This window comes from Penicillium vulpinum, assembly GCF_028829585.1.
Source record: "Penicillium vulpinum strain IBT 29486 chromosome Unknown utg000004l_segment0_segment0, whole genome shotgun sequence".
NCBI classification, from domain to species: Eukaryota; Fungi; Ascomycota; class Eurotiomycetes; order Eurotiales; family Aspergillaceae; genus Penicillium; species Penicillium vulpinum.
Genome location: NW_026643244.1, coordinates 477,953 through 504,511, shown reverse-complemented (window position 1 = coordinate 504,511; position 26,559 = coordinate 477,953). Strand labels below are relative to the sequence as shown.

Sequence of the window (26,559 nt, the reverse complement as noted above, 5' to 3'; positions counted from 1 at the left end):
ATCTACGTTATCAGCATTTTCAGAAATCCCTCTAAGTCACCCGTTCTATACTTACAAGGGCCTATACGATTAAAGTAGCCAATGGGTAGTGATTATCACTTCTGTATTTATCATTGGCAAATAGAACAAGCATAAAATTAATTATGTGTACCATTTGGGGGGGAGACGGTAACCACTGAGCCATCATGTCGCTGTCAAACAAGTAGATCTTGCTAGTGACGTGAATTTGCAATATTATAAAGACATTGGCATTCCATTTGGTGCTGTAATCATAAGCCTTCTTGAATGAGCTCTTTCGTCTTCTGCGTGTTTACCGTATTTTGGACTTAGTTCGGTACGCCCGCCCTTTTTTAATCCCAACTATGTATTAAATGCAAGAGTGGGTACATATATATTGCCTGGAATGTGGCGGAGTCAGCTGCCACTCGAGTGGTTTGATTGGTCAAATGTAATAGCCTTACCTACCCCTGGAGGCCCGGGCGCGATGAGATATACAGTCAGTGGACATAAATAATTGCATCCCGCCCCACACCCCTAAGATTACCTAATATTCTGCCCGTCAAAAGAATCTCCATAAAGTATAATTATCTCTACTATTACTGCATATATAAGAGCACTAGCTTTAAGAGTCAGGGAAAAAATAAGACAGGAATTTGCCTACAAAAAACCGCTGCTTCCTATACTGTTTCTAGGTAGTTCTATCCATACATGTTATATATTTTAGGAAGGCGGTATCAGCGGTGAGTTGGGTGGGGCCAAGGGGTATGCAATTACTTATGTCCAGTCACTGTACTCCGTATATGTATGAGTAATCAGCCATCCGGCCCTGGAGCATTCAAAGCTCTCTTGAACTTTTTTCTTGGCTATTTCACGTACGTTGTTCAATCCAACACCTTTTCTCTTTTTACTTCGAAATATGGAACTCTGCAAGGTCAGTGATCATCATCGGGTATCTTTCAATTTGGATAAGCTGACGTAGTATTAGACACTCTATCTAAACGATCTGCCTATCAATGTGACAGAGGCCGAGCGATTAGATCCAGGGCGCACGGTGTTTCGGCTGACACTCTCCTCTCCATTATACTACAATCTTCTATCAACATCGACAGTTATAGTTAAGCAGCAGAGGATCGGATGGGAGGACGAGTTCCAACAAGAGATACAAGCATACAAAAAGTTGGAAAACCTCCAAGGAACGATTATTCCAATCTTTTTTGGTCAAGGCTCCTTCAATGGCCTTGATGCGCTTGTGATTTCGGAGGTTGAGGGGATCACCCCACATAATCTCGCTCGAGGAAACTTCGGCGTCCAGCAGGAAGCGCTAAAGATACACCTTGAGAAAGCGCTAGGCGCTTTCGATGAGCACAAAGCAATATACTGGGACGCAAAACCAGATAATTTCCTTTTTTGTGCTGATGCCATTCCCGAACAAAGCAAAGTTATGGTTGTAGACCTTGAGCAAGTCGAGTTTCCCCGCCCTCTTCAGCCCTGGCATCATAATATCAACTCGGGTAGCGTGCGTAATCTGATAAGCAAATTTAAAGATGGGCAAAAACCAAACCGTCCACTTTCGCCCGCAAGTGCTTGTTATCAGCCAGGTGCGAAGGGCGAAGAGGGCAGATCGGAAACGATTGCGCTACAGAGGCCTGTGGGACGGATAAAAGATGAACCTCCAAAGAGCTGGTTTCTATGTTAAAAAGCGCTCGATAAAATCGACCCACACGGAATTACAAGCAATGAATATGTCTTTTTTGTAGGATAGAGTTATGTATCCACACTTACAGAACTGGGTCCGCTACAACCTTAACACCTTAATACTTACAAAATCCATTGTAGCCACCTCACTAGCTGTCGTAAGACGAGCCTGTCCGGCGTTGGGGTTTGGCACCTTTCCGACCACTTTAGTCCCATTTGCTATGGTGTTTACTATGGCAAACCTCTGCACTACTGCACTACGGCAGCCGATTTGGACCAAATTTGACAATGGAGTTTCTGCCCTGCAGAAACTTAGTAATCGCCGCTAATGGAACCCTACAATACCATATATCTAGATAATTGTACATATATAGTTATGGGTGCGAGTATCAATTCCCTTAATTTTTTCTAATTTATATTTTAATTTATAGTATTCAATAGCTATGAAAATTAGTGAAGTACGATACGTACCTCAGGTTCTTAAATGCTTGGTGTATTGCAGTGTATACCTGAGGTACTAAGACTTTTAGTGCAGTGTATACAGTGTATGCCTTAGGGCACTACGGAGTAGAGAGCGAGCGATAATCTATTTATATAGGGCTTAATAATATTAATAGCTGGCGGTATATTTAGATTGTTGTTAGAAAGAAATATACTCTGTAAGTTTAGGATTGATGGAATGTATTATGTTGTATATTACAAAAGGCGGAAGCTCCAGCGGTGAATCTTATATATGTATTAATAAGCATTGTCAAATTTGGTTCAATTCGGCTGCCGTATACTGCACCTAGGTATGTAGGCTTAGCCAATAGGATTTGAACAAATGACCCGAAAGTGAGACAAATTTGGGGGCTATAGAAAAATATTGGTAGTATAAGAGTAGGGTGATGCCTTGTTTGGGTACCTGCAAAACATCCGAATCAGTTTAGTGTATCAAGGCTATTCAAAAAATACCTCTCTTCATATCAATCCTAATTTTGGATAAATGGCATCAAAGTAAGTGCTATGATTTGAAGGGCCAATCCATCCAGAAGAAGAGGTAGATGAGAGTGGGACAATCTCAATGAAGGACAAAAATAAAACCCCATTCACCGATATTCGCTAAAAATTTCAAAAGTACTATTGATAATGGATCACACGACATTGCCATTGTGCGGGGAACAGTGGACGACGTTCCGGCAGTCATCAATCTCCTAGACACCGCAGTTAAATGGTTGGTGTCGCGTGGCGGAATTGGGCAGTGGGGAGCAACACCGTTTTCGGAGAATCCACAACGCGCTGAACAACTCAAGGAGTCTGCAACAACCGGCCATGGCCTTTGGCTTGCTATCAAAGTTACGGATGGGACGGCAATGGACCAAAATCAACACTCCGATATACCCCCCAAAGCCATCGAGGGAGAAGCTCCACGGTCCATCATAGGGGCAATTGCTGTTGGAGAGAGGATGCCTTATGTGGCCGCCGTCTCGGAGCCTGAGCTTTATGTGCGATTATTAGTCACGGATCGACAACAGGCTGGTAATGGGATTGGCAAACGCCTTTTGGAACATGCGCGTGATCTCGCCAAAGGGGCCGGAATCTCATTACTACGGGTGGATTGCTATGCAGGTGGCGAGGGCAATTTGGCTAAATACTATGAGTCTCAAGGATTTAAGCCATCCGAAAGATTGGATCTCGAAGGCTGGCCTTGTCAAGTGCTTGTTCAGCATTTACATGAGGCCAAGGAGGAATGAAGATGCCAATTCTTTTCTCCCAAAAGACAAACCATGATTGTAATGTTCTAATCGCCTACTTATGGTCAAACACAAAAAACACTCCATTGATTCCATATATAAAAACAAGGAAGGTCTCTTTGGTGGTAACCCGTCCGAGATATGTTTCTTGTGACTAAATACCGTATGTTTGTATAAACATTAGAAGTTGGACATCACATTCCTAGATCGGACCCGAGAGGAATTTTATTTCTTCATGCTTGTGGCCCCAGACAAATATCAGGTCTCTTGCCTTACCTCAGAAAGCTTATGTAGCAAGCATAGCCACAGGTAGCTTGTTGAGGCTGAAACTTGCGTGGAATTTATTCGACGCCCAACATGATTACGCCTAACATGAACATGGTGGGCGGGGTGCATCTTTGTGTTCCCACATTGCACTTTTTTAGAAACTCCCCAAAAGCGGCCAGAAGCCGATTTGCCACGATGAAGACGTCTCAAGATTATACCAGTTTACTACCAGATGAGCTTAACTGGAAAGGGGTTGCAAATTCTCTTTGCAACGAAGGGCGAGGGTCTATCCATGACTATGCTGCAATTTACTCAAATTGAATTGCCAGATCTCGTGCTAGTGACACCAGGTGCTGAAGAAGTAACCGACCTTGTCAGGGCTTCGTCGATATTCCCCAGATATATAGAAGAACTCACAGTGACAACATGTATGTATGAGAAAGAAAAACTGTTGTTCCTCAGGACTCTGGCATCCACTCGTGAAAAATTCCCTATGCTAAATCAGATAATCCTTCGTTCAAATGTTTCTGCCGAACCAAGTGTAAAGAACGGAATTTGCGATCTTGAGCAAGTGTCTGTTCGCAAGAATATTTCTTTCTCTCAAAAGAGGATACACAATGGCGATGAGCGGTGTCCATTATGTGGAGCATCCCATTGATTGTACTGATTATCTGGTTTTATAAGGGGAATAGGACAGGGGCTATTCCAATTTAGGGGACCATACCATCTGATATTGCATTACAAGTTGATTATGGCAGAAGGCTTCCGTGATTCAAATCCGTTCTCGGTTGACATGTCAACAAACAGGTCGTTTATCTCGTATAAAATCCGATTAGACGTGCCCAAATGTCATGCATACCCGAGGCAATGAAAGAAGGATCGAAGACGAAATAAATTCACAGCTGATGAGTTTATTGCAACGTTTGATGACCTAGTTTCTAGAAATATGTATATCCTTTGACATAGAAGTCCAGTGCTTCTCCCTCATGCTTAGTCCGCATGTCTCCATCCTTTCTGGGGTACCTGGGCAGGTACTCAATCCCACCCATCTTCCATTTATCAAGGTTGCCCTTCCCCCGACCTGGTAAGGCCCAGAAGTTTTGCCTGGTAAAAGTATGAAGGTTCAATCGGATCGTAATTTCCATGTGGCTAAAGGAACTCGCGCCTTCCAAGCCTGGAATGGTTCCATCCATATAGCCAACGTGCCCATGTGACCGGGTCCATGTGTATGTTCCAAGTTCACGTGCTATCCATTCCCATAATCTTTTCGAATTCAACAAAACAAAGGTCATCTGGCAACGCCAGGTTCTTGAACTTCTCGCGAGGAAAGGGTGTCGTTTCGCCCGTCGTCTTGTATCCACAACGCAAATACCACGAGATAAGAGTTTGGCGATTCGAAAGGGCGTCTAACCCCATAGTCGTAACACCCCAAGTCCGTTGGCAGTAGTCTTCGGCATACGTCAAGACCTGACGCCCAATTCCGCCGCGCTGTTGGCTCGTATCAACAGCAAGTCTAAAAAGACGACCGTAGTTGGCGTTACGTTTAGAAGCCCCGATTGCGCCGACAAGTATATTTTGATCGTTGGTTGCCATCAACATGACACTGTCCGGTTTGATGATTATGTCGATAATCTCTTGGACTTCTGGGCGAAAGTTCGAGTGGAGATTTAGATCATCCGTCCAGCCTTTTCTGCTGTCTTTGGCGCGAAACGCAGATTCCACCAACTGGTGGATTTGGGCGGCGTCCTCTTCGGTCGCGACGCGAAAATTGAGTTCGTTCATTTTTGGATAGTGAAATGTGTAGGATTGCCAAAATTTATCATTTGTGAATTCTGCCGGGAACATTTTGGCAGTTAAATATCTCTCGCAGCAAATTTAATAGTTGATTATCTCCGACATTAAGCTATGTAGTAGGAAGGGCGCGAGGCTGGCAGAAAATCCCGCATAGGGCGTAAGATTTGTGAAATGTTGTGCTTCTCTTCCAAATTTGATACCAAAATTCAGAAGTTTCCAGATAGACAAATGGACATCCTATCAAAAAAATTACGGTCTCAAAACAAGCAAACTTCTATCAGCAGCGCATGGCCTAAAGTTGACTCGATACAAATGCCTTCCAGCGACCTCTCCCATGTTCTACTGCTATTTTACGGATTCTGGAGAGATGACGGGCTGAAAGCTATCTTGATTTCGATGGAAAAGAATCGAAAAGAGTTCGACTAGAGCGAAGAGGCAGAAGAAGAACCTGGTTCTTTACAGCGAACAGAACTTAGCTAAACATATATATTTAGCTAGAGCTATGCCTGGCGACCTTGGCCAAACTATGATCGCATTCAAGCTTTTTGTCAGCTAGGTGGTAATATTTAGATAGCTCAGTTGTGATGAGAGAAAATATAGAATTGGAAATTTCTCTAAAGAACGAGACATATATCATTGCATCTAATATGTCGATAGTGGAAGGATTGGAGTATCACGAGTGGGTAACATAGGTGACGTCATCCATCAAACCGTCGCAGACGCTTGGACCTCCCTCCCTTTTCTGGAAGGAGGTTGTCTGTCTCTCAAGACAGTGCGAAACATACCACAAACCTCCACCATGACGACAGCAGCAGTCTTCGGCTGCACAGGAGCAGTTGGCTCCCAGATTCTGGAAACTCTCCTCGCGACAGATGCATTTTCAACAGTGAAGACTATCTCTAGGAGACTTCCAAAAGCACAGTCAGCTAAGCTGCAGGCCCTCGAGGAAAGCGACACCTCAAAATGGGGTAGCATGATCTCATCTCTGTCCCCCAAGGTATTGACGGTTTTCAATGCGGTCGGGACTACAAAAGCGACTGCCGGTAGTATCGAGAATCAGTGGAAGATCGATCATGATTTATGTGTGGAGAACGCGCGAGCAGCTAAGGAGGCAGGAGTAAAGACGTATGTTTATGTTTCTAGTGGAGGCACTAGAAGTCTTCTCTGGGGCTGGGTTCCATACTCGAAGATGAAGGTTGGCGTCGAGGATACCATCAAGGAGCTTGGTTTCGATAATGCTATCATTCTGAGACCGGGGATGATTATCGGTAGGGAGGAATCTAAGGCCTTTCTTCTAGAAAAGTTTGTGGAGGGCCTTCAGAAACTGGGACAGAGTGTCCAGGATAAAGTTGGTATGGATATGCTGATTAATACTTGAACGCTTTCAAAAGGTCAGAGCTAACAGTTATGAACAGGTCAAAATCAAACGACTATTGGTAGAGCAGCTGTGGCAGCTGCTCGTATGGTCGAAGAAGGAAAAGCCCCGTCGAAATACTGGGTTCTGGAACAGGCTGATATTGTTAGGCTTGGCAGAGATGAGTGGAAAGAGTAAGGGCACTAGAATGCCAGATTTTGCGGTACAATGCTCCTTTCGATTATAGTAATTATCTGTTTGTCAAGAAGCATGTAAGGAGACAAATAACAAATCGTAAATTGCGAAGGTCATCTGTTTATGTACATCATATCATGTACTAGTTAAGCAAAGAGCCTTCCCATGGTATCAGTAATCATCAAGTAAAAACATTCAACACACATCACATGAAAATAAGGTCATTCATATATTAGAACAAAAGGTACGTAGAAATAAGAAGACTGAAGTCTGAAAGGTCCAATGACGTCGGGGTGGAGACATCAAGGCCAGTGGCCAAAGGGCGAAGCCGAGAAAGCCCAAGCAGTCGGGGATTCCTGTACTGACCCAAAAGAGGAAAGCAAGATCAATTATTTGCTTTATGAAAAAGCTTGATGATCATGGAAGCTCCAACCTAGTGGGATTGGTTCTGAGGGGTTTGACCGCATGCGTTTAGACGCATGCGTACCGAGACCAATTCCTTGGCAGCAATCAAGACCTCTTGAAATCATCGACATAACCGAGGAATTCCCTCCGATCATCGCAGATGCGAGCATACTCCAAGAGAAGTCGATATGTATAGATTTCCATGTCCTCCCGTCGGAGGACCTTTTCACCCCAAGCCTTCCCAGCAAGGGCAATCTTCCGAGCTGCCTGATCACGACCGCCGAGGAAATAAGCCAAGATTCCATACACATCGATGTAGGTGGTATCCATAGGAACGAAGTGTACCCAAGGGATGAGCCGCGAGTCGTGCCACTCATTGTAGATAGTAGCTTTGATAGGGAGGGAAGTGGACAACATGAATCCGCGGTACCGGCCACTGAAAGAGTTCCCGTCAAGATCGGGCAGATACTTGAAGTTGTACATATCTTTCATTGGCATGCCAGGCGCGACCTCGAAGTATGGATCGAGATACGGACAAGTCGGGTCCGTTTCATTATAAGGCGTGCAAACCAGGTGGTTGAAGCCTGTGTCGGTATATTCCGAGAGAAGCTGCGGGATAAAGCCATTGTCGGACAACTTATAATCGGCATAGTTCGGAAGTCTGAAGTTGATACCGTGGCTTTGGTTCTTCTCAGCCTGAGCCACTGATGTCGCGTTCATCATGGACATGAATCGGTGTCTCTGGAATCCCGTCCAGTTCGGCTCTCGAGCCCGACCTCCGGTAGCAGCACCTCGCCACATAGCTTTGTTTGTTTTTGATCTCCAGGGACCGCCGTGCTCCTTCTCCCCGCCGGAATAATGGTCGTTCTGGGCCCAGTACATCGCTGGGGGAAGGAGAATTTCGTTGTTCATGGGAAGCTTGGACCCACCGAACAGTGGCATCAGCTTGTGCGAGGTTGAAACAGAGATTGGTTCAAGGAAGGTTCCGTGCAAAACTTGCATCTCTGGGCGCACACAGGGGTCCTTGGCTAGAGTGAAGTTGGATACATAGCCGTGGTATGACATTCTCTCGAAATTGTCATATTCCCAAGGTGGAGTACCGAAGTCCACCTTGGGAAGGTTGCTCTTATGTGCAGGACTTCCGGGTGGACAGCCAACCCGTGCCATCTCCCAGTAGCCTCCCTTGCCAGGAACTGCAAATCCAGCATCGTAAGGTTCCAGGTCTTGACTATCCGAGTCGGCCAAAGTCATATACTCGGAGATCACACGGCTCGGCTCCATCATAACGCGATCCTTCTGCTCTTTTTGAACGTATTCATTTATCTTTTCCCAGGGGACAACGAGCCGGGTCTCATCCATGACATTAATTGGCATATCGAGATCGGGGAGTCCATTCTCCAATTTGGACACCAGATCATACCACGAGTCCATCCAACTTCTTGGCTCATCGGTCTTCAATACCGTGGTTTTGTTGCGAACTGTGATGCGGGTAGGGAGGCTTCTAGCTTGTCGGCGCAATTCCTTCGGCTCGAGAGCCCAGTATGGAGTTAGGTCGTGATAGATTTGATCGAAGAATTCTTCAATGATCAATGAATCTTTCGACTTCGCGAACTCGTACCATTCTCCAAATCCAGGAGGAGGTTGTCTGCCACGGCGCGCTCGGTATTTTTCTGCAGCACTTCGAAGGTTGTGTGACTGTGTTCCCAAGAGTTCGTCCAGGTCAGTTTTTCCGGTATCGATAAGAGCATCGATGGGGTGGCTGCTATTGTATCCATTCCCTGCATAGAAATTTGACGACAGTAGATTCCCATGCCCGGGAAAGATCCAAACAAGGCCGATGATACAGAATACTGCAAGCACTGCGACTCGGCCTGCACGCGAGTTGAATGTCGTCATCATATATGGCATCCTGAATATAGCCATTTTTTCAGTCCTTGGACCTTGGGGTTGTATGAGTTTCGTCCGTGAGAATCGCAAGCTGGCAGCTCAGTGCGATCATACCGCCCCCCTGCTTGGGACTGATTTTCCGGTGGGGTGCTAGCCTCGTGATAGCTATGAAGTAGGGTTTGGGGTATAATGAGTACAGGGCGGCACGGGTATAGAAAGTTCACTCATTCATATTTTCAAAAAGATTTTGATTAGGACAAAGAGAAGGAGAAGGAGAGAAGCGTACCACAGAAAAGAGAAAAGCAGATTCGATCTTCGCTATCTCTCTCGCCTGGGCAGGGCAACACGGACATCCATTAGTAACACCCAGGTCTAACCAAAATAGGTAATTTTCGTTCAAGAGAAGCGTGGCTATGTGGGTCTAATTGGGGTCCATCTGGCCCCTTTAAGATAAAGATCGTCCGCTCTGCCCGTGTCCAGTGGGGACCACGTTCCCTCCAACTCTTATTTCGATCTTATTTTGATCTAATTGATCACATATATGCTCTACAACAGGTGCCAATCATATATAGTACTAGGAAATATACAATATTCCAAGCCAATATGCAATATCAAGGGACATGATCTATGGAGTAAGCTACCGTTGGACCAATTTAATTTGCCAAGAAGCGAGCGGTTGGACCTACGGTTACATTACCTCATGGTCAAGTCGTAACTAGATTACAAAATAGAGTCACTTCCCGGTTTTCCGTTCCTTTTTAGTTTCTTTTTCCTTTAAATGTGCTGGTCATTCATTTTCCCCCTTAATTTTTGATTATGTATAGTCCACAGTTCTCAAAGTCAATCCCCAACTAGAAGAAGGTTGGACCCAACCTTGGAACCATTTAAGGCCCTGCTGCCTCAGGCAGAATATATATGGCCTTAGGCAGCATATATCTCATCCATGGATCTGTCTCCAAACAACCTTGGCACCAATGTATGTAGTGAACATTGAAGTTATTGCCCAAATCGATCAAGTGTTGCGATCTTGTCGTTTCTCTCAGAGTCACCATTGCTACCAACAGCCAATGCAGTCCGTCTACCATCTGATTCTTGGATCCACTTCAAGGGACCAGGAGGCAGAGATTTCGATGCATCTAAGTTCAAAAGCTGCCGGAGATTATCGTCGAGATCTGGAAGCATTCCATGGGTAAATTGAAATTGACCGCCAAACTTGGTTGGGATATTGGCATCATCGATGTACTCCCGGAGGATAGGAAGGACCTCTGAATTCAGGAGCACTACGATCTTTTCTGCAGTATGAGGGTCGACCCAGCCCTTAAGGTACTTCCACATAGTGGCATAGTATGAGGGCGCATTGCATACCTGTTATAATAATTAGCATTAGTAGACGTCTAAGGATGCAACCAGACCAAATAAACCAGCAACTTACAAAGACACGTTGAATAGTCTCCGGGTAACATGTTGATAACAACCAACTGATCTCTTGGGCAAAGAATCTCAACCCCCATGCTTGCTTCAACCCCAAATTCGATGCATCAACAACATAAATCGAATTGGTGACCGGGAATAAAGGGGTGGGCCTGTCTGTCATCTTCGAGCAAAGCGGAAGGATGAACCGAATGAGACTGTCATGGTACACAGAGGCTAATTGCAGCATATCGGGCTTTGGCGATTCGACTTTTCCTGATTGGGAATATATCCAAGGACTGTTTTTGCGCGTCGTTTCCCAGCGTGCGAGAGCAGCTTTGTCAAGATACTCCAGGTCAAGCATGCAAATGGGTAACCCTTTTTTGTCCCTACGACCAGTCCATTGGGGGTACTAGATGGGCTTGTCAGTGCATACCAACATCAATAAGATCGATTCATACTCACAATTTGACGAGCTTGCTCGAAATCGGCAATGTCGACTAAATCATAAAGCCTGAGGATGTGCTTCTCTTCGCGAAATTGACAGGCCTCTATGAACTGTTTGAGAGCACCATCAGGGTTATATTGACGGGCGACTAGAAATCGTCTAGTGTGGTCAGCACCACGAGGAAGAAATTAGATCTTGTGTAGATGACGTACAGAAGGGTGGGAGGATCTGATAGCCCATCGCATAGGTCCCGACTCTCAAGACTCTCAGGCCGATTCAAAACCCCATTTTCTTTCGTAGATTGAGTGAATGCTTTGAACGAAGCTTCATGCTCAGGCGGAATGCCGAGATTTGGTTGATCAGCGGCCATGAGGAAAATGATCAAGGGTATAAAGATTTGAATAAGCTGCACGAGTTTCAGAGTGCCACTATCAACGAGGATCCAGGGGACAATATAAGGTTGATGCGAACCTGTTACGCGACCACAACCTTGAAATAATCTGCATGCTGACACATTTTAGTACCCCGCGGAGGATATCCAACCCGACTGGCTGGGTCATCTGGGCACCGGCTCACAGCAGGACTGTGGTCTTCCAAGTTACAGTTGCGATTTGGGCTATGCAAATTGCTTGCTAGTTGAGTTGAAAATTGGCCCAACACTTCAAACACTTTGGCATGAGTGTGAATACAATTAACTTAATTTGGTTAGCATCATGCAATGTGACAGGTGTCATGTAGAAGCTGAGAATATGCACTCGCAATAATCTAAAATCCCCGAGAAAGAGACAAATTGCAAAAACCGGGTGGTGAGATTAATGGTCATGGGGGTGTGCGAAAAGATGAGATATAGTATATTTGTGCTATCCATGGATCCCTAGTAAGGCCAATATTCGTCAATTGCAGGCTTGCGATATTTAATTTCTACCTAGGAGTAAAGGCATAATCTCTCATTGTGTAGAGTAGTTGAAGATTGCATTCAATTTGCTGTGATCATTAATGACCATCACAGCTACGGATACTCCCCATGGGCCGCGAATAGCAACTACCGAGGTCAGTTGATTCTGTCTGTCTGTCACCTCGTTATTTTGTTCCTGCTTCAGATAATTGAGCTGTTCGACCTTTGCTTCTTGACTATGAGGAGATTTTCTCATCTTCCAACCCCCTTCACTCCCACCATCCATCTCTTTGATCTTATCCGTCTCATCCATGTCCCTGCCGTATGTTCAATCTTTACCTATCTCACTTCAACACACATCTTGATCCAAACAAAGCCGTTCATATCAGAAGTCCCAACGAAAATCCTTGACACACTATGCAGCCTTCCGAGTACTCTCCACGGGATACAGATCCACCCGAAACTGCAGCTTCAACCGCCCTCATTCTCATGCCGTCAAACCCAGCACCAAAGGGATGGAAGCACACCATAACTAATCCCAATCCCAACCTCGACGCGCCTCTAGAAAGTCTCCCGCCTGAGATCAGACGACACCTGCTCTCCATGATGGAACTTGACGCATTGAAATCTTTGGTTCATGCATCTCCAGTATTTCATCAACAGTACTTGCTGGACCGAAAATGGGTTCTGTGTCGATCCCTTGCAGCAACCTTGCGCAGTAACAGTCTCATCTATGAGGTTCGCGCGGTGTATGAGTCCGGCTTAAAGACCTTTTGGGACACACGCACTAAACCCACCGTGAAACAGTTCGTCAAAGCATATCGGCAAGGCCGCTCCTCCTCCCACAACTCCCCCTTCAGTGAGGCGGTGACTCTCAGCAAAGAGCTCACGCTGGAAGAAGTCCTCTATCTGGCGAAGTTTCATTTCCTGATTATCCAGCCTCTCATGCAGAAATACATCAACTGTACATCGACATTTCTCACGGTTGGACTACATGTTCCCTATGATCAGAAGAAGGGCGGTTTGCGTGAAATTGAAGAAATGCGCCTACTGCGGGCTTTTTACCGGTTCCAAATTTGCTGCAACCTGTTCGGTCATGGCTACAACGGACGAAACTTCAGAGGTGCGCCTGGATTCGCGGCAATGGAGGTATCAGCATTGCTTGAGTCACTCTTCGAACCTTGGGAAATTGAAGGAATCGTTTGCATTTACGAGTTTGTGATAGGGTCCTACGAACGTGTTCTCCCTGTCGACTGGAATGGGCATTCGCCATTCCCCCGACAATACCAATATCCCTTTTTCCTACAGCGGACCCGATTCCTGACAGATTTGAGTGAGATTTTCCAGCTACCCACATTTATGATTGCATGTAGTACAACTAACACTATCTTCCAACAGCACACGGGATTCTATTTGGGACGATCTCACGAGGCCTTGGGCGCTTCCGTGACCTGCTATTCACGGATACACATACTTCACACTCCAGGTGGACCATTCAAAATATCAACGTTGATTCAATGAAAGAATGCTTTGCTATGGGGGATCCATTCAGCTGGTTCATTCATGAGAGACGCTATTTTCGAACGGCTCTGCATCAGATATCACTGGAAGAGGCAACATTCCAGGGTGACAAAGTGGAAGACCCAAAAGGAATCTATCCACCACTGGGGTGGACACTAGCCTCGAATGGAGGACGCATTGGCAATTCTCGATCTTGGGTCAAGCGTGAAGAGTTGGCCTGGGGATATGTCATATGGGATGCCAAGCGGCTGGATTCAATGGGAGTGAGAGATAAGATGAACATATAGCTGGATCAATCTCTCACTTGGTCTCATGCACCACCTGAGGGTGCTTCAACGCCGGCCCTAGACTGAGCAGACTATGTACTATGTACTATGTACTCAGTGCTAGAGGAAGAGCTCGAAAAATTAGGTACAAGTATTAAGAGTTTCTCAGAAATGATGCTTGATCCTTAATTCCAAGTAGCTGCCTGATAATTCATACCACTGAACAAACCTACTCTTGCCTCTGGTGTGGGGGGGGGGGGGGGGGGGGGTTGAGTAGAAATAGTGAACCGAGTAGTGGAGGCTATTGAAGGTGAAAGTAAGATATATCTGAGTAAAAGACAAGGTAATGTTCAAATTTCATAGCTTGCTTAGCCTTAGCCTGCCGTGATCTATGCGATCCTCAAACTAATTCAGTGACGTGCCGATATAGTTTACATACTGACAGATGCAACTACTTTGGCGAGATCGTGTTGGATGAGATCAATCAATTATCAGTCCTCCGCCCGCTCTTTGGGCGTCCTCGGGATATCATTTGTTGTAGATATATGAAGAAATTCAATGCTTCCATCACCAGTAACCCAATGTCTCTAACAAGACAAACAAGTTTGGCTTGAATAGCTACGTACATAAGTGATGGGATGGGTGTGTTGATTAAGCGAAAATAAGCCCCGGGGCCCATTTGGGACTTTATGTAGCCTTGGTCACCATTCATACTCCGCCAGTTCATACTCGCAGACTGACCCTGGAGGGGCTCCAGAACCGCCTGGCATGTGACCTTCCCAGGTACCAAAATTGACAGGACAGGCCCCTAGGCATCCACCTCACCGCCTCTACGTCGCTTCCACACCCTACGCCTCTCGAATGATTTCTAGTTTCTTCGTCAAGTCACTCACCGAAAAAAGCCAAACGAAATGGAAGCACTGGAACCTCAAAACCAACACAGCCAGCACAGCCAGCCTATTCAAGACCAAGACCTAGACCAGTCGAGCTCCACATCAAATTCTCAAAACAGCGATGATAAAGATTGGTACCCTGGTGATGGTATTTGTCCGCCAGAAAGTCAATTCCACTCATGTCGCCAAGCCAGTCTAGATTCCTGGAGTGAAGCAGCATCCCGACGTGATGGAGCATTCAAATCCCTAGACATGCATTTCTAGGTCTGCTGAAGAATGTCCCCCCTTTCTTCCATAAACCTCCGGAGAAAATCGACTTGGTAGGCGGAAAAAGGTCGCCGCTTGTGTTAAAATTATCTTTGTATCTTCAAACCTCGGATTATCCCGATTGCTGCCAAAAATGGAAGACCATCGATTATCTACAATGTCTTGGGTTTCCGCTGCCCACTATCTACAAAACCAACACCAAAGAACCAGTATACAGTGTCACACTTGCAAACCGGGAGCTGCGACCGACGTATCTGACAAGCGTTATCTTGGCTTGGTCGTATATTTTATCTTCTCGCTGGGTTGAAATCCTCCAGTCCGCAGGCGAGGACTGTGCCCTCTCTCATGATAGTGGCGATTCAATGACTGAAAACTTCTGGGAACTCATTATACAAGGTCGCTGGTAAGCTCGAGTGAAGAGAGGGGAGGCTAACTTATACTCCCCGTGGATGCTACAACGTGAAGCTAAAAGCCACGAAAAAAGGTATCTAACTCAGCACTCCTTTCTGTATAATCTTGCTTATATAGTGCGCGAACAGCTACGAATGGGCTCCGTTATTACCGCATTCGTCGGTTGCTTTCAATATTCTTTTAGATTTCTGCATTTCAGATAGCCTCGAAAGGGAAATGCTCGTTGGGCTCGCCTCTGTCTTACTGCTTCCTTCGCGGAATTTATCAAGCTCAAAATTATCTCCTCCCCTAATGATCTCTCGGCCTCCAAACGCCTCTGCAAAAGGTCCAACCGTATTCCATAAGATATTCCAAACAATTGATAAATGGATAACCCTAAGTGCTACCCAAGATACTATGGACTCATTACTCTGCAGTGCCTTCTTTGATCCAACCATCCCGTACAATTTGGTTGGATCTGCATCTTTAGGTATCAGACAGGCTCTCAGTTCGCCCTTTAAACAAGACTATCAGAGGCTACTAGATACGATTTCATCGAAAACCCCACAGTTAAGCATCTTATAGTATATTCTCGTAATATATAACCAGGCCCCACTATTATTGAATATATCTCTCAAGCGCCTACCTCCCATTTGCATTGTTTCTGCTATTTGGACAAATACAACCTAAACATTTCTATAAGTCACGTACGAAACCGATTGCGTGATCAATACAGCAATTCCCCGAGCGGAAGAATTTCAGATATCTTTCTATTACCGACCAGAAGTCCCAGTGCCGTGGAGCGTCGCTCCCCCTTTTGGGTTCACAGCGAAGAACAATCTCAGTCTTGAGGATTTTTGCTCACAGGGAGCACAAACATATACCTCAGTCATAGGCAAATTTCTGGGTTCTCTATTCAGGAGAAAAGATTTGTGCAAGCGACCAATATGAGTATCAACCTAGTGTTTTTCGCATTTCGCAATGCATTGACACGATTGGATATGACCAGGCAGATCTTCCAAAGTAAGTTACACACAATTGGGTGCTTATTGTTCTGTATTGACATAGAAGATTGAAATCCCAAGAGAGCGAGGATGCAAACGACCAATCCTGCAGCGCGACATCTCATCTTTTCAATTGGCATAGAGATTATGACGATGGCCTTTGGCTTGATGATGGGGCTTCGAAGATTGAGCACATTAGGCGCCTGCAGAATAATCCGTGGATTGTTAATCCTTTTCAAAATTCTGGCCAGCGTGCTTCTTTGAAGGACAGTCAATGCAAGCCAGACTTGGGTCATATCTTGAATTGGAATATGGAAGTTCGAAAACATTGCCACCCAGACATCCAATCGGGTTTTCCCTGAGCTTCTGCTTAAATTTTCAGTTCATTGGAGTGCTGAACATTCCATGACGAACTCATATTCAATTTTGAACATCTTGCAGAAATAAAATCTCTGTGGCTTTTGACACAATAGAATAATTTCGAATTCAGTTACATTTAGAATGCAAATTACCCCCCAGCATAGTTCGATTTGCGGGGAACGTACCCATGAAATGTGGATGAAAGGCATTAGTATTTAGCGTTTCATAAGTTCTGATAATTGTGCGGGTTCCTTTATTCATTTTCTCTTGCTTGGGTTCGAGTCTCAAAAGCTATGTGCCGTCACTACGTCCTAGAACTACCATTGCTCCACTATAGAATATTTCTTTTATAAGAGATAATGCTGAATAAAAGCCTATAAATGAATTGAAAGCCATACGTAACCAAAAAAAAAGACTATAATTTGATACCTCGACAAGATGATACCAAACAGGGGGCAATAGGCATTTCATATCGGGGACTCATTTCACCACTGGAAGTATCGCCACCAGCAGTGGGCGTAGTTTGATAATCCTCATTCTGCTGCGAAGTTACATCGATTTTACTTTCACCGAAATCGAGGTTGTCTTTGAGCGCGGGATGGTCCTTGCACCCATAGCACATTCTATAACTCCAATTATTGGACCGATTGAAACAACCGCCAGTGATTTGACAGCGTTTCCATCTATTTTTGCAGCCACGAGCCGGATACGGGGCCGTTGTATGTCCATTATTCGCATGTTCACAGACATCACAATAGCCTTCCAAACCCGAATTGGTCGACATCCTTTGTGGTTGTAGCGGGTTGAAGACGAAGATAAGTGGGAGTGGTTGACTATTGAGGCAGTGCCATAAGGAGCTGAGATAAAATATTGAAGCAGGGAAATACAAGCATACACTTAGAGATATAGTTGATATACATTCCAGATAAGAATAAATACGCAGTAAGTCGTCCCAAAAGCTTCAAGACAGCTAATCTTTGTTGAGAAGATTCCGATTTGGATGAAGGTTTAGGCTGCTTCAAGACTGAATGTATATTGATCGATGCAAAAATGCGATTGAAAATAACCCATGAGAAGTCGCGAGACCACGATAGAGACTTGAGCTAGGAAAGCACAGAAGTGATAGGTTATGGGAATAGCCATCACCTTTATATGTCACTCGTCTCGTAAGTGTGGTAACTATTCCTTCCAATACTCTCCGACATTAGGATAGCTCTTCAATGATGATAGGGGAGAGTGACGTACATCATTGTAAAGAGTTGGTTGATTAAATAACACAACCTACCACAATGAAATCGAAGAGACTGATCGCTATCAAGTACTCATGCCCTTGCAAATGCCTGAGTGCAGCGAAATGCAGCGGTTAACCTGGAGTATAACCCAGGAATAGTCCCTGTGGGATCTGCCCACCTTGCCTTCATAGCCGGCACTGACCAATAAGAGAAAACACACCCCCTGCCTAGAATATCGTAGGATTTGCGTACGTATTACAGGTGATATATGTCAGACTCGGACAACTTGAACAGGAACCTTGGTTTTTGTTATGGCCTAGTGGTAAAATGGCTCTATATTCTCCCACATATAGGGCTATTTGGCCGTAGCGCCTTAAGAGTATATGCAGCCAATCGGACCAGGGTCGACTAAGGGGACACCCCGGGGGCCCTCATCCAACTGAACAATCTTACCTTCACCTTACAATCTTTATCCATTTAACCACCTGTCCACTTGTCCATTCGTCCATTCGTCCATTCGTACATCCAGCTATTCGTCCACTTGTCCATCCAGATACTTTTCATCTGTTCACTTGTTCACTCGTACATTTGGCAACTTAGCTAATTTATTCGACTCTTGGTCTATTCAACCAACTCTCCACCTATATCCACCTGCCCACTTACACTCGTACCGTTTGCGTATTCGACCACTTATTCATTTATCCACGCCCCTACAACTGCCTCTGGCTTCCCTTATCTTCTTTCTCCTCCAATATCATTTAGCTCGCCTAACCATGAGGTATAAAAAGAGATATGTAATTTGTAGCATGAGAGATAGGGATAAACGTACGATGTACAACATATCGGCACTTTGCTTTGAGAGCGCCGATCTTAGTCAGCCACTGAGTGCGACAAATTAGCTTGAGGATAGAGAAAAGCAGAGAAACAGAAAAGACATAGAAGAGCAAAGCAAAAGCGAAGCAGAACAAATTGCAAGCCAAGCGAAACGGAAATATCAAAAAGAAAGATTATCATGCTTCCTTGAAAGAGAGGTCTTCAGGAGGCAAATTCTCCCCAGAGGCTGAAGCAGGGGGAATAGCTTTTCGGGAGAGTAAATCAGGGCCGAGCGTTACACCCACAAAGTCCAAATGTACAACGCTGGTCCACAGAACCCACCCTTCCCATAACATCTGTAAGATAAAGAAAACAGAGGCATCGGTTTCGAATGCATTGCAAATCTCAACTTTCATATTCGGCGGGAGTGAGCGAACGGCTTTTGAAAAGCTATCTATAGCGTCTCGTTGTCCCTCAACCGTCAGCTTTACCAGCACTTGCTTTTGGCTCACTCCAGATAATGGCCGAGGGAGACGGGATCGACTAGTATCACTGAACACAAGGCTGATTTCTCTGGTGCCGCTAAACGTTTCAAACACGGCGTGGGGGGCATACTTAGGCTTTTCGACTTGTATTTGCTAGTACCACTCAGCCGTTGTGAAATTCTGTTGGTTCTTAAACTTTTGCACGGCGCGGAATAGTCTTTGGGTAAACGAAGCAGTATTTGAGCGTACGGACGCAATTTCATGAACTCCACATGCCGCAATGATATGAATGTTCGTTGTCGAGTTAGGCTGCCGTATTGCAGCAGCCGCGTGGCAGCAATCGAGTATTACCAGAGAATCCACTGACTGTGCAGATTCCAGAGTACCTCTGATAGACCGCCACAGAATTCTTTTGTGATGTGACGTAAAGCACAGAGTATTATCATGAAGGCCACCATGACCAACATAAAAGAAAATGAACAGAGAAGGTAGTGACGACCGGATACATTGTCCAAGGAGTTTGTTGAGTTTCTCTTGCAGGCTCCAGGCTGGTGTCTTGTCCGAATTCGGGATCACAAATGTATCACATTGGACCCCAAGCGGTTTCAGAATTGATTCCATTGTCACTGTATCATTCTCTGCCCCAGTTTCATCGTTTTCCCACCGGATCAATATACCAATCTTTCGCACATAAGACTTACTCCGTGCGGAAGCTACTTTCTTCAGCGCTGCTTCAAGGTCAGGAAGCTTTCTGGTCGAGACTGGTTTGGTTGGGAACGAGATAGGGATAGTGCTTGGGCTTGCGGCCGTAGGTTGCTTTGCGGGTGACTTTGAGCCTGGTAGCTGCGACATCTTGCTAAGAGAACAAAATGTCAGCCTATGTATAAAGTGAGGGGACTGATAGCGTCACTTCTCGGTCAGATAAGACTAGCAGAGCTGTAGAAATCAGAAGGGTGATCGTTGTTTGAGGAAAAAAGGAAGGAGAGTTAGGAAAGGGGAGGAGGGTGGTGTTTATATCTATGATTTTGCTGCCTTCCCAATTGGGCGACGGCGACCATCCATGGATTCCGTTGGTCCTGTCTATTTTTCTGTTTATTATTTCTATTGCTCTCTTGTTCATTCCTATTGTTAACTCATAACTCTCTCACCTTCAATCTCTCTCTACCCGCGCTTAGGCTCCCCACCACAATCAGTACATATCACCTTTTCTTGTTTTTTTTTCTTTCTTTTAAATGTTCAGGCGTTATGTAAGCGAGCATTGGGATTTGAGTCGAAGTCCAAGGTCAATACATGGTGGAGACAGGGTAATTCACGCAGAATATCATATGACATTTGGTCCCTAGGATACTATAAGTGTCCACGATATTATAGTTAGTCATCCATATGAGTCCTTTTTACCATACATTGGTCGTACAGATTTCTGTCAGGTTAAAGGACAATCTCTGCCATCAAGAAAGGCTTACTCTTTACAATTCATGGGCCCGGATCGGATGAGGTTCTATGGTTCTTACAATAAGGATTGCTAGAATAGGCATAGTAGTTTTGATTTTACCAAGGTTCGTCCCGAGGTCTGAATTTCTTCTTTCTTACCGTAGGGGTATGCCCAAGTGACACGTATCGCACGAAATGGCGTAACAGAGGGCCGCGATGAGTGGACTAAACAACGCAGGAACTATCCCCGAAGTCGAAGAACAATTCACTAGTGCCCCACTAACCGTCACAGCATATACCATAGATACTACCTCACTTAGAAGAGGAGGCAGGTATGAACAAGTACAATGACGGTCGATAATTCAGTACCCGAATGTATTCCGATGTTGGAGCAAGTGGTATTGTAAAATAGGGGGGTCCAATGAATTATTTCTGTATCGGCTTCCGGGTACAATTTATATGAAGCCTCGATTACATAATATTAATTACAAAACATGAAGGATTAATGAATCCTCCGGTATGCCGGGCTTCATGCACCGACATCCGATTTATGCCTGGCAAAACAGGCCTCAATTCCAGCAAGGTGGGTCTAACAGGAGACCGATGATTGGTTCGGTATGACCAGTATCCCGCGACGCAAACCAAATTTTGGACCACAACCCCAGAAGTCCACATCTTCCTGTTCAGCCGCAAATTAAACAACCGAGTCATGTCAAATCTGCCCTGGAGATTTCAGCCCACTAACTGCTATTCTTGTGAAGCGAGTGTGCTTTCCAGGGTAGGTACCCGATTTGTGGTTTCAATCACTTACACAATTGGATAATGCCTCGTATAGGTTCTGCACGAAGCTGATTCAGGAGTTAGCGTCGACAGAAAAGTGGAAACATCAACGGCTCTGGGCGACCTATCGGGAAGCTACATCGGTACTTTTTTAGATCATGTAGGTACATACGTGTCCCCTTGTCGTTACCACATATGCACACATCTACGTGAGACCCATGAGCTCTAATCGCTGTAGTGGCTTCTCGTCAACCCCAACGCAAATGTCGGAATCATTTTTAGACCGGCCCACCTACCCGTGGACCCTATCTCCCCGCGTGGTTATTGATTGATCCACTCGATGCGTGGCTTGCTGAGTGAGACTGGATACAGGCGCCCTAATATCACCATTGGCTTGGAGAGGCTGAGCCCCTCTCCGAACAATACATACTCCAGCCGCTTTGCGCTAGGGCCCTAGTTTTCAGCCTCCCTAATATAAAATCCAAAATCACGGTATAGAAATCTCATCTTTCTCTAGCTTCCTATTGACATCGGGAAGAACCGAGAACCAACAAGGTAGAAAAGGGAAACGGATATTTCATGCTTGGCTCGGATCAAGTCGAAGACGATACATCATCCAATGGCTACAGTTCAAGACGAGGGTGAATATAATTTGCAGAAGGCATGGGACAAGGCGTGCACGTCCTTTGCGCAGACAACCAAAGTCGACCTCACTAAAGCGCCGAAATTCTCTGTGGATGAGGTCCTTGATCAAATTCGCGGGAAGCAAGATGACGATGACGAGAAGAACAACAAATATAAGGCCGCAAAAGATGCAATTGGCAAGACGTTGAAATTTGTCATGCTTCTGGGTGGCATAGCCGCAGAGGGTGCGAGTATGGTAAGTAACTAGGACTTCCAAGAGTGACGTTGCTAATAGTCACGACTTAGGTATTTGCACCTGCCGGCCTCTGCTTTAATGCAATTTCATATCTAGTTGACGCTGGAGCAAAATTCAAACGCATTTTTAGCAGCCTGGCCGAGTTGTTCCGCCGCATTTCTGACGTGCTAGAACGCTGCAAAATCTATCTGCGATTGCCTGCAGACGCGGTGGACGTCGCCCTCCGCAGGATTATCAATGAGGAGCTTGTTTGTTTTGTCGACATTTGCGCGTTGTCGATCAAGGTTCTCAAGGGCCACAAGGTCTTCATCGCACTCAAGGTATTTGCCTTCGATGGCGACGAAGGCGTGAGTGAACAGCTGGCTCGTCTGGCGACACTAGTTGAGCGCGAGTCTCAGATGCGTGCAACGTTAGGGTTCGAGTCACAAAAGATGAGCGAGAGAAACATCATTGAGAACAGGGATGGCACAAGAAAAATCAACATGACAGTCGATAAATTGCTCAACTTTGAGAAGAAGAGAGATGCAGACACTGCGTCAAAGAAGCTCCTGGGGAGTATTGACTTCAATCTGAATAATCCTAGCGAGACTTTCAAGCTCGCTCAGACGGCCTTCCGACGCCTCTTGGGTGACCAGGTCCAGGGGAGCGGGGAGTGGCTTCGGAGTGATCCACTGTATGTTGAGTGGGCGTCCCCCGAGAACTCGCCATTCTTAGTTCTTGGTATCGCCGGAGGCGAGGGATATGGCAAATCGTTCCTCTTTGCAAGCATTGTCAAATACCTGCAAGAAGCACAACCTCAATCTGACAATGATATGAGGTGTATTTCCACTGCCTACCATATCTTTGACGAAGATAACGAACGAATATCTTTGGTCCAAGCCCTCAAGGCCCTTGCGTGGCAGATCGCCGACCAAGATATTGTCTACCGCAAAGATGTGAGCTCCGTGAAAGCAACTGGCATCAACGAGATAGGTAATCTTTGGGACATTCTCTTTTCCAAGTCGTACAAGAGTGACTCGACCTTCTTCCTCCTCCTGGATGGCATTGATCAAATTGAGAAGAGCGAACTCAGGGAGTTTATCCAAGTGCTAGAGCATCTACAGGCTGTCTCTGATACGTGGTCACACTTCAAGCTCCGCATTGTTATGACTGGACGAGATGATACAATGAGCAAGGTCGAAAGTCAGCTTGGGGGAGGGATATCGACAATTGATGTGGCATCTGAAAACAACGATGATGTAGAGAAGTTCATTATTGACCGCATGAAAAAGATGGAGATCCTGAGCGGCTCGTCGGATCAGGTACTCTCTCTTCGGCACGAGATCTTAGAAAATTTGAAGACTCAGACTCATGGCGATTTCGTCAACATCGGCCTCCTACTGCATGAGATCAGTGGGAAGCAGCGTTCCGGTGAGATCAGGGACATCTTATCCCGCTCGGGAGGCAAGCGATCTGACGTTATTGCGAGAAAGTTTGAACTCTTAAACGAGACACTGAACGAAGAAGACATCTCGGACCTGAATGTTGTCCTCACATGGGTTGTATTTTCCTATTGGCCACAAAGTCTAGCAGATCTAGAGGGTGTCCTCTTTATGAAGGCTGGGGAGTCTTCTCTTCGGCCTCTAGCAGAAAAGATAACTGACCAATATTCCTCACTCCTCGTGATCATGGGAGAACCGCATCCCGCGACCAAGGTCATCCCAACTACCTCGAATGTGTTCCTGGTCTCGGACTCAATAGAGGAATTCCTACGAGACAATGAGTCCGAAAATCCCGAAGACGACCCAGACCTAGATCTTACTGGCAATGTCAGCGAAGTTGAAGTTAGGATTGTCCGTCGGTTCTTGGAGTCGGTCTGCGACCCCAAGCTGTTCTCCAAATTTGGGTTCGAAGAGTTCTTTCAGCGGAAACTCAAAGGGAAAAAAGGTCTGGTCGGTGTGGACGTCGCCACCGCTCATTTGAGTATCCTGTCAACATGCTTGGAGGTTATTCACCACGACAAATGCCCAGAATTAACATCTCTTCTCTTTTACGCGTCGTATTATTTCATTGAGCATCTTCGACAAGCGGACCCTTCACTGACGCAGCCACAGCAAAAGGTAGCTCTTGGTCCGCAGTTAGTCGGCATGTTTACAGACGAAGAGATCATCAGAAAATGGTGGAAACCAGATAGTGACTGGTCACGGTCTAATTGGATCTACAAGGACGAGTTTGCCGAAGCCGCGTTGAAGTGGCTTCAAGACTCTGCGGTCACTAAAAACCTCTCTAATGATCAATGGAACTGGGTAAAAAGCTTGAGTTCCAAGTCTGAGCCTGACGCAGATATTTTGGAGCACGTTGCAAAACTTACTGCTCGTCTCTGGTTGAAATCGGGTATTAGTGGATACGATCTTAAGAGCTGTTTCGCTATAATTCATGGATATATTACCAAGGTATGTCCTTAATAAGGCAGCGCAGAATCTGGCGAGGTCTTCAAGCTAATCGATTTATCAGATTGAAAATCGCAAAAACCCCCGGATCCAAAGGTCAACCAATGACCCGGAACCTGAAAGTCTTGATGTCTCCCAAGTTCTCGATGCCGCTGAATGGGCTCGACAGCAGCTTGGACTGGATTGCCTAGGATACTACGAGACCCGCAACCTAGCCTGCACATTCAGAGAGTACAAGAAATATGCTGAGTCGATTGAATATTTCAAACTCTCATGCTCGCTCCGGGAGTACAACTGGCTCTCGAAATGGGGTCTTGCGAGCTCGTATGCCTACCAGAAAGAATTCGCGCTTGCAATTGAGCAAATAAAGGCCGCAAAAAACACAATCAAGTGTGCCGAGACGCGCGATGATGATCATGAGTTGGTAGGAATGGACCGCGATATGGCCAGGTACAACGAGGAGTTGGGTAATAGCAAAGAATCATTTGCTATATATGAGGAGATGCTGCGGAATGACCCGAATGACTCCTACGCGGCGTTCGAGATAACGATATACTTCCACAAAAGCAACAACTCCGAGGGCCTGCTCAGATTCCTGGATTCACTCAAGGCCTCAATAGACGATTCAACCGGTCTAGATAGGCGAACGTGGATGTTCCATGAGCTCTACTCCAGTGATGCGTATCACGAGGCAATGCGCGCTCTGGTGTCTGATAGCAAGTCCTTTGATGCTATCTTTGAAAGCTATCAGGTAGCCATTGTTGGCGCTAAAGAGCAGCGCGCCAAGGCGACCAATACGGGCGACACCGACAAAGAAATACTCCATGGGGCATGTTACGCGTTCCTCATGCATAACCTGGCGACACTTTGCTACGATAACAGCTTTGATAATTTTGAGCGGAGGGAATTCGCTATCGAACAGTGGGTACGCATCCTACAGATTGATGGAACCCCCAGTGAGATGTTCGTCTCATACACGAAAGGCTTAGTCCGTATAAAGCTCGCAAACGTATTTTTCCGTGAAGCGATGCGAGACGCAAACACCGCGTCTAGCTATCTAGAGCAGTTGGACCAGCTGTGTTCATATCAGCCCACAGATATTGACGATGGACGCCCTGATATCTATGCAAGAGAACTCATCGCACGATATCACGCGCTTCAAGGCGACGAAAAAAAGGCCAAAAATACCCTGCGCGTTTACATCAAGCGCAATATCGACATTCTCTCTGACGATGATCCGTCGAATGACTGGCAGGGTTACCAGGGCTTGGCGAGATATCTCATGTTTGCGGGCCAGGACATAGACTGCCTCGCTGCTTGGTCGTTGATTGTTCCACATGGCGATCCGGAGATCGAATCAGATTCCCTGGAGACCGATACAGCATTGCAGGAACGCGAAGGGCCCTTGTGGGATCATTGTAATGGCTGCGGTGATCATTTCACGTACGCAGATGATATTTATGTATGCAGAGAATGCGAACATACCGGGTTTACCGAGCCCTGTTACACCAAGCTACGCGAAGGAACTCTCAAGAAAAGAGTCTGTGACAAGGATCACGAAGTGCTGCATGTGCCACCATATGATGCTGCCGAGCGCCGGAGAATTGGCGAGAGCAATGTCTTAGTTGGCGAGGAGATCATCCCGGTTACCAAGTGGCTCCAAGAACTCAAGGAAAAGTGGGATATTTATTCGTAATTTCAGGTATACAGGAAATTTGTCGGCGC

At 45.8% G+C, this 26,559-nt stretch overlaps 10 protein-coding genes across 10 annotated transcripts; 6 read left to right on the top strand and 4 right to left on the bottom strand.

Moving 5' to 3' along the window:
• Positions 1-916: 916 nt before the first annotated feature.
• Positions 917-1,696, top strand: N7479_008742 (uncharacterized protein; the record flags this gene model as incomplete). Its single annotated transcript, XM_057256435.1, has 2 exons — positions 917-931; positions 986-1,696. The coding sequence occupies 2 exons, from the start codon at positions 917-919 to the stop codon at positions 1,694-1,696; spliced, it is 726 nt and encodes a 241-aa protein (XP_057103893.1).
• A 984-nt stretch (positions 1,697-2,680) lies between these two features.
• On the top strand, positions 2,681-3,428 carry N7479_008741 (GNAT family N-acetyltransferase; the record flags this gene model as incomplete). Its single annotated transcript, XM_057256434.1, has 2 exons — positions 2,681-2,691; positions 2,813-3,428. The coding sequence occupies 2 exons, from the start codon at positions 2,681-2,683 to the stop codon at positions 3,426-3,428; spliced, it is 627 nt and encodes a 208-aa protein (XP_057103892.1).
• Positions 3,429-4,934: 1,506 nt separating this feature from the next.
• Positions 4,935-5,477, bottom strand: N7479_008740 (uncharacterized protein; the record flags this gene model as incomplete). Its single annotated transcript, XM_057256433.1, has 1 exon — positions 4,935-5,477. One exon carries the CDS (start codon positions 5,475-5,477, stop codon positions 4,935-4,937), a length of 543 nt encoding a protein of 180 aa, XP_057103891.1.
• An 811-nt stretch (positions 5,478-6,288) lies between these two features.
• N7479_008739 (uncharacterized protein) lies at positions 6,289-7,041 on the top strand (the record flags this gene model as incomplete). Its single annotated transcript, XM_057256432.1, has 2 exons — positions 6,289-6,841; positions 6,905-7,041. 2 exons carry the CDS (start codon positions 6,289-6,291, stop codon positions 7,039-7,041), a joined length of 690 nt encoding a protein of 229 aa, XP_057103890.1.
• Positions 7,042-7,548: 507 nt separating this feature from the next.
• On the bottom strand, positions 7,549-9,351 carry N7479_008738 (uncharacterized protein; the record flags this gene model as incomplete). Its single annotated transcript, XM_057256431.1, has 1 exon — positions 7,549-9,351. The coding sequence occupies one exon, from the start codon at positions 9,349-9,351 to the stop codon at positions 7,549-7,551; it is 1,803 nt and encodes a 600-aa protein (XP_057103889.1).
• Positions 9,352-10,326: 975 nt separating this feature from the next.
• On the bottom strand, positions 10,327-11,558 carry N7479_008737 (SEC14 family lipid-binding protein; the record flags this gene model as incomplete). The annotated part of the gene is made up of 4 exons (XM_057256430.1): positions 10,327-10,695; positions 10,763-11,152; positions 11,206-11,347; positions 11,401-11,558. The coding sequence occupies 4 exons, from the start codon at positions 11,556-11,558 to the stop codon at positions 10,327-10,329; spliced, it is 1,059 nt and encodes a 352-aa protein (XP_057103888.1).
• Positions 11,559-12,500: 942 nt separating this feature from the next.
• On the top strand, positions 12,501-13,604 carry N7479_008736 (uncharacterized protein; the record flags this gene model as incomplete). The annotated part of the gene is made up of 1 exon (XM_057256429.1): positions 12,501-13,604. The coding sequence occupies one exon, from the start codon at positions 12,501-12,503 to the stop codon at positions 13,602-13,604; it is 1,104 nt and encodes a 367-aa protein (XP_057103887.1).
• Positions 13,605-14,781: 1,177 nt separating this feature from the next.
• On the top strand, positions 14,782-15,027 carry N7479_008735 (uncharacterized protein; the record flags this gene model as incomplete). The annotated part of the gene is made up of 1 exon (XM_057256428.1): positions 14,782-15,027. One exon carries the CDS (start codon positions 14,782-14,784, stop codon positions 15,025-15,027), a length of 246 nt encoding a protein of 81 aa, XP_057103886.1.
• A 3,999-nt stretch (positions 15,028-19,026) lies between these two features.
• N7479_008734 (uncharacterized protein) lies at positions 19,027-20,166 on the bottom strand (the record flags this gene model as incomplete). The annotated part of the gene is made up of 2 exons (XM_057256427.1): positions 19,027-19,467; positions 19,519-20,166. 2 exons carry the CDS (start codon positions 20,164-20,166, stop codon positions 19,027-19,029), a joined length of 1,089 nt encoding a protein of 362 aa, XP_057103885.1.
• Positions 20,167-22,144: 1,978 nt separating this feature from the next.
• On the top strand, positions 22,145-26,530 carry N7479_008733 (Tetratricopeptide-like helical; the record flags this gene model as incomplete). The annotated part of the gene is made up of 3 exons (XM_057256426.1): positions 22,145-22,405; positions 22,456-24,837; positions 24,899-26,530. 3 exons carry the CDS (start codon positions 22,145-22,147, stop codon positions 26,528-26,530), a joined length of 4,275 nt encoding a protein of 1,424 aa, XP_057103884.1.
• Positions 26,531-26,559: the final 29 nt, after the last annotated feature.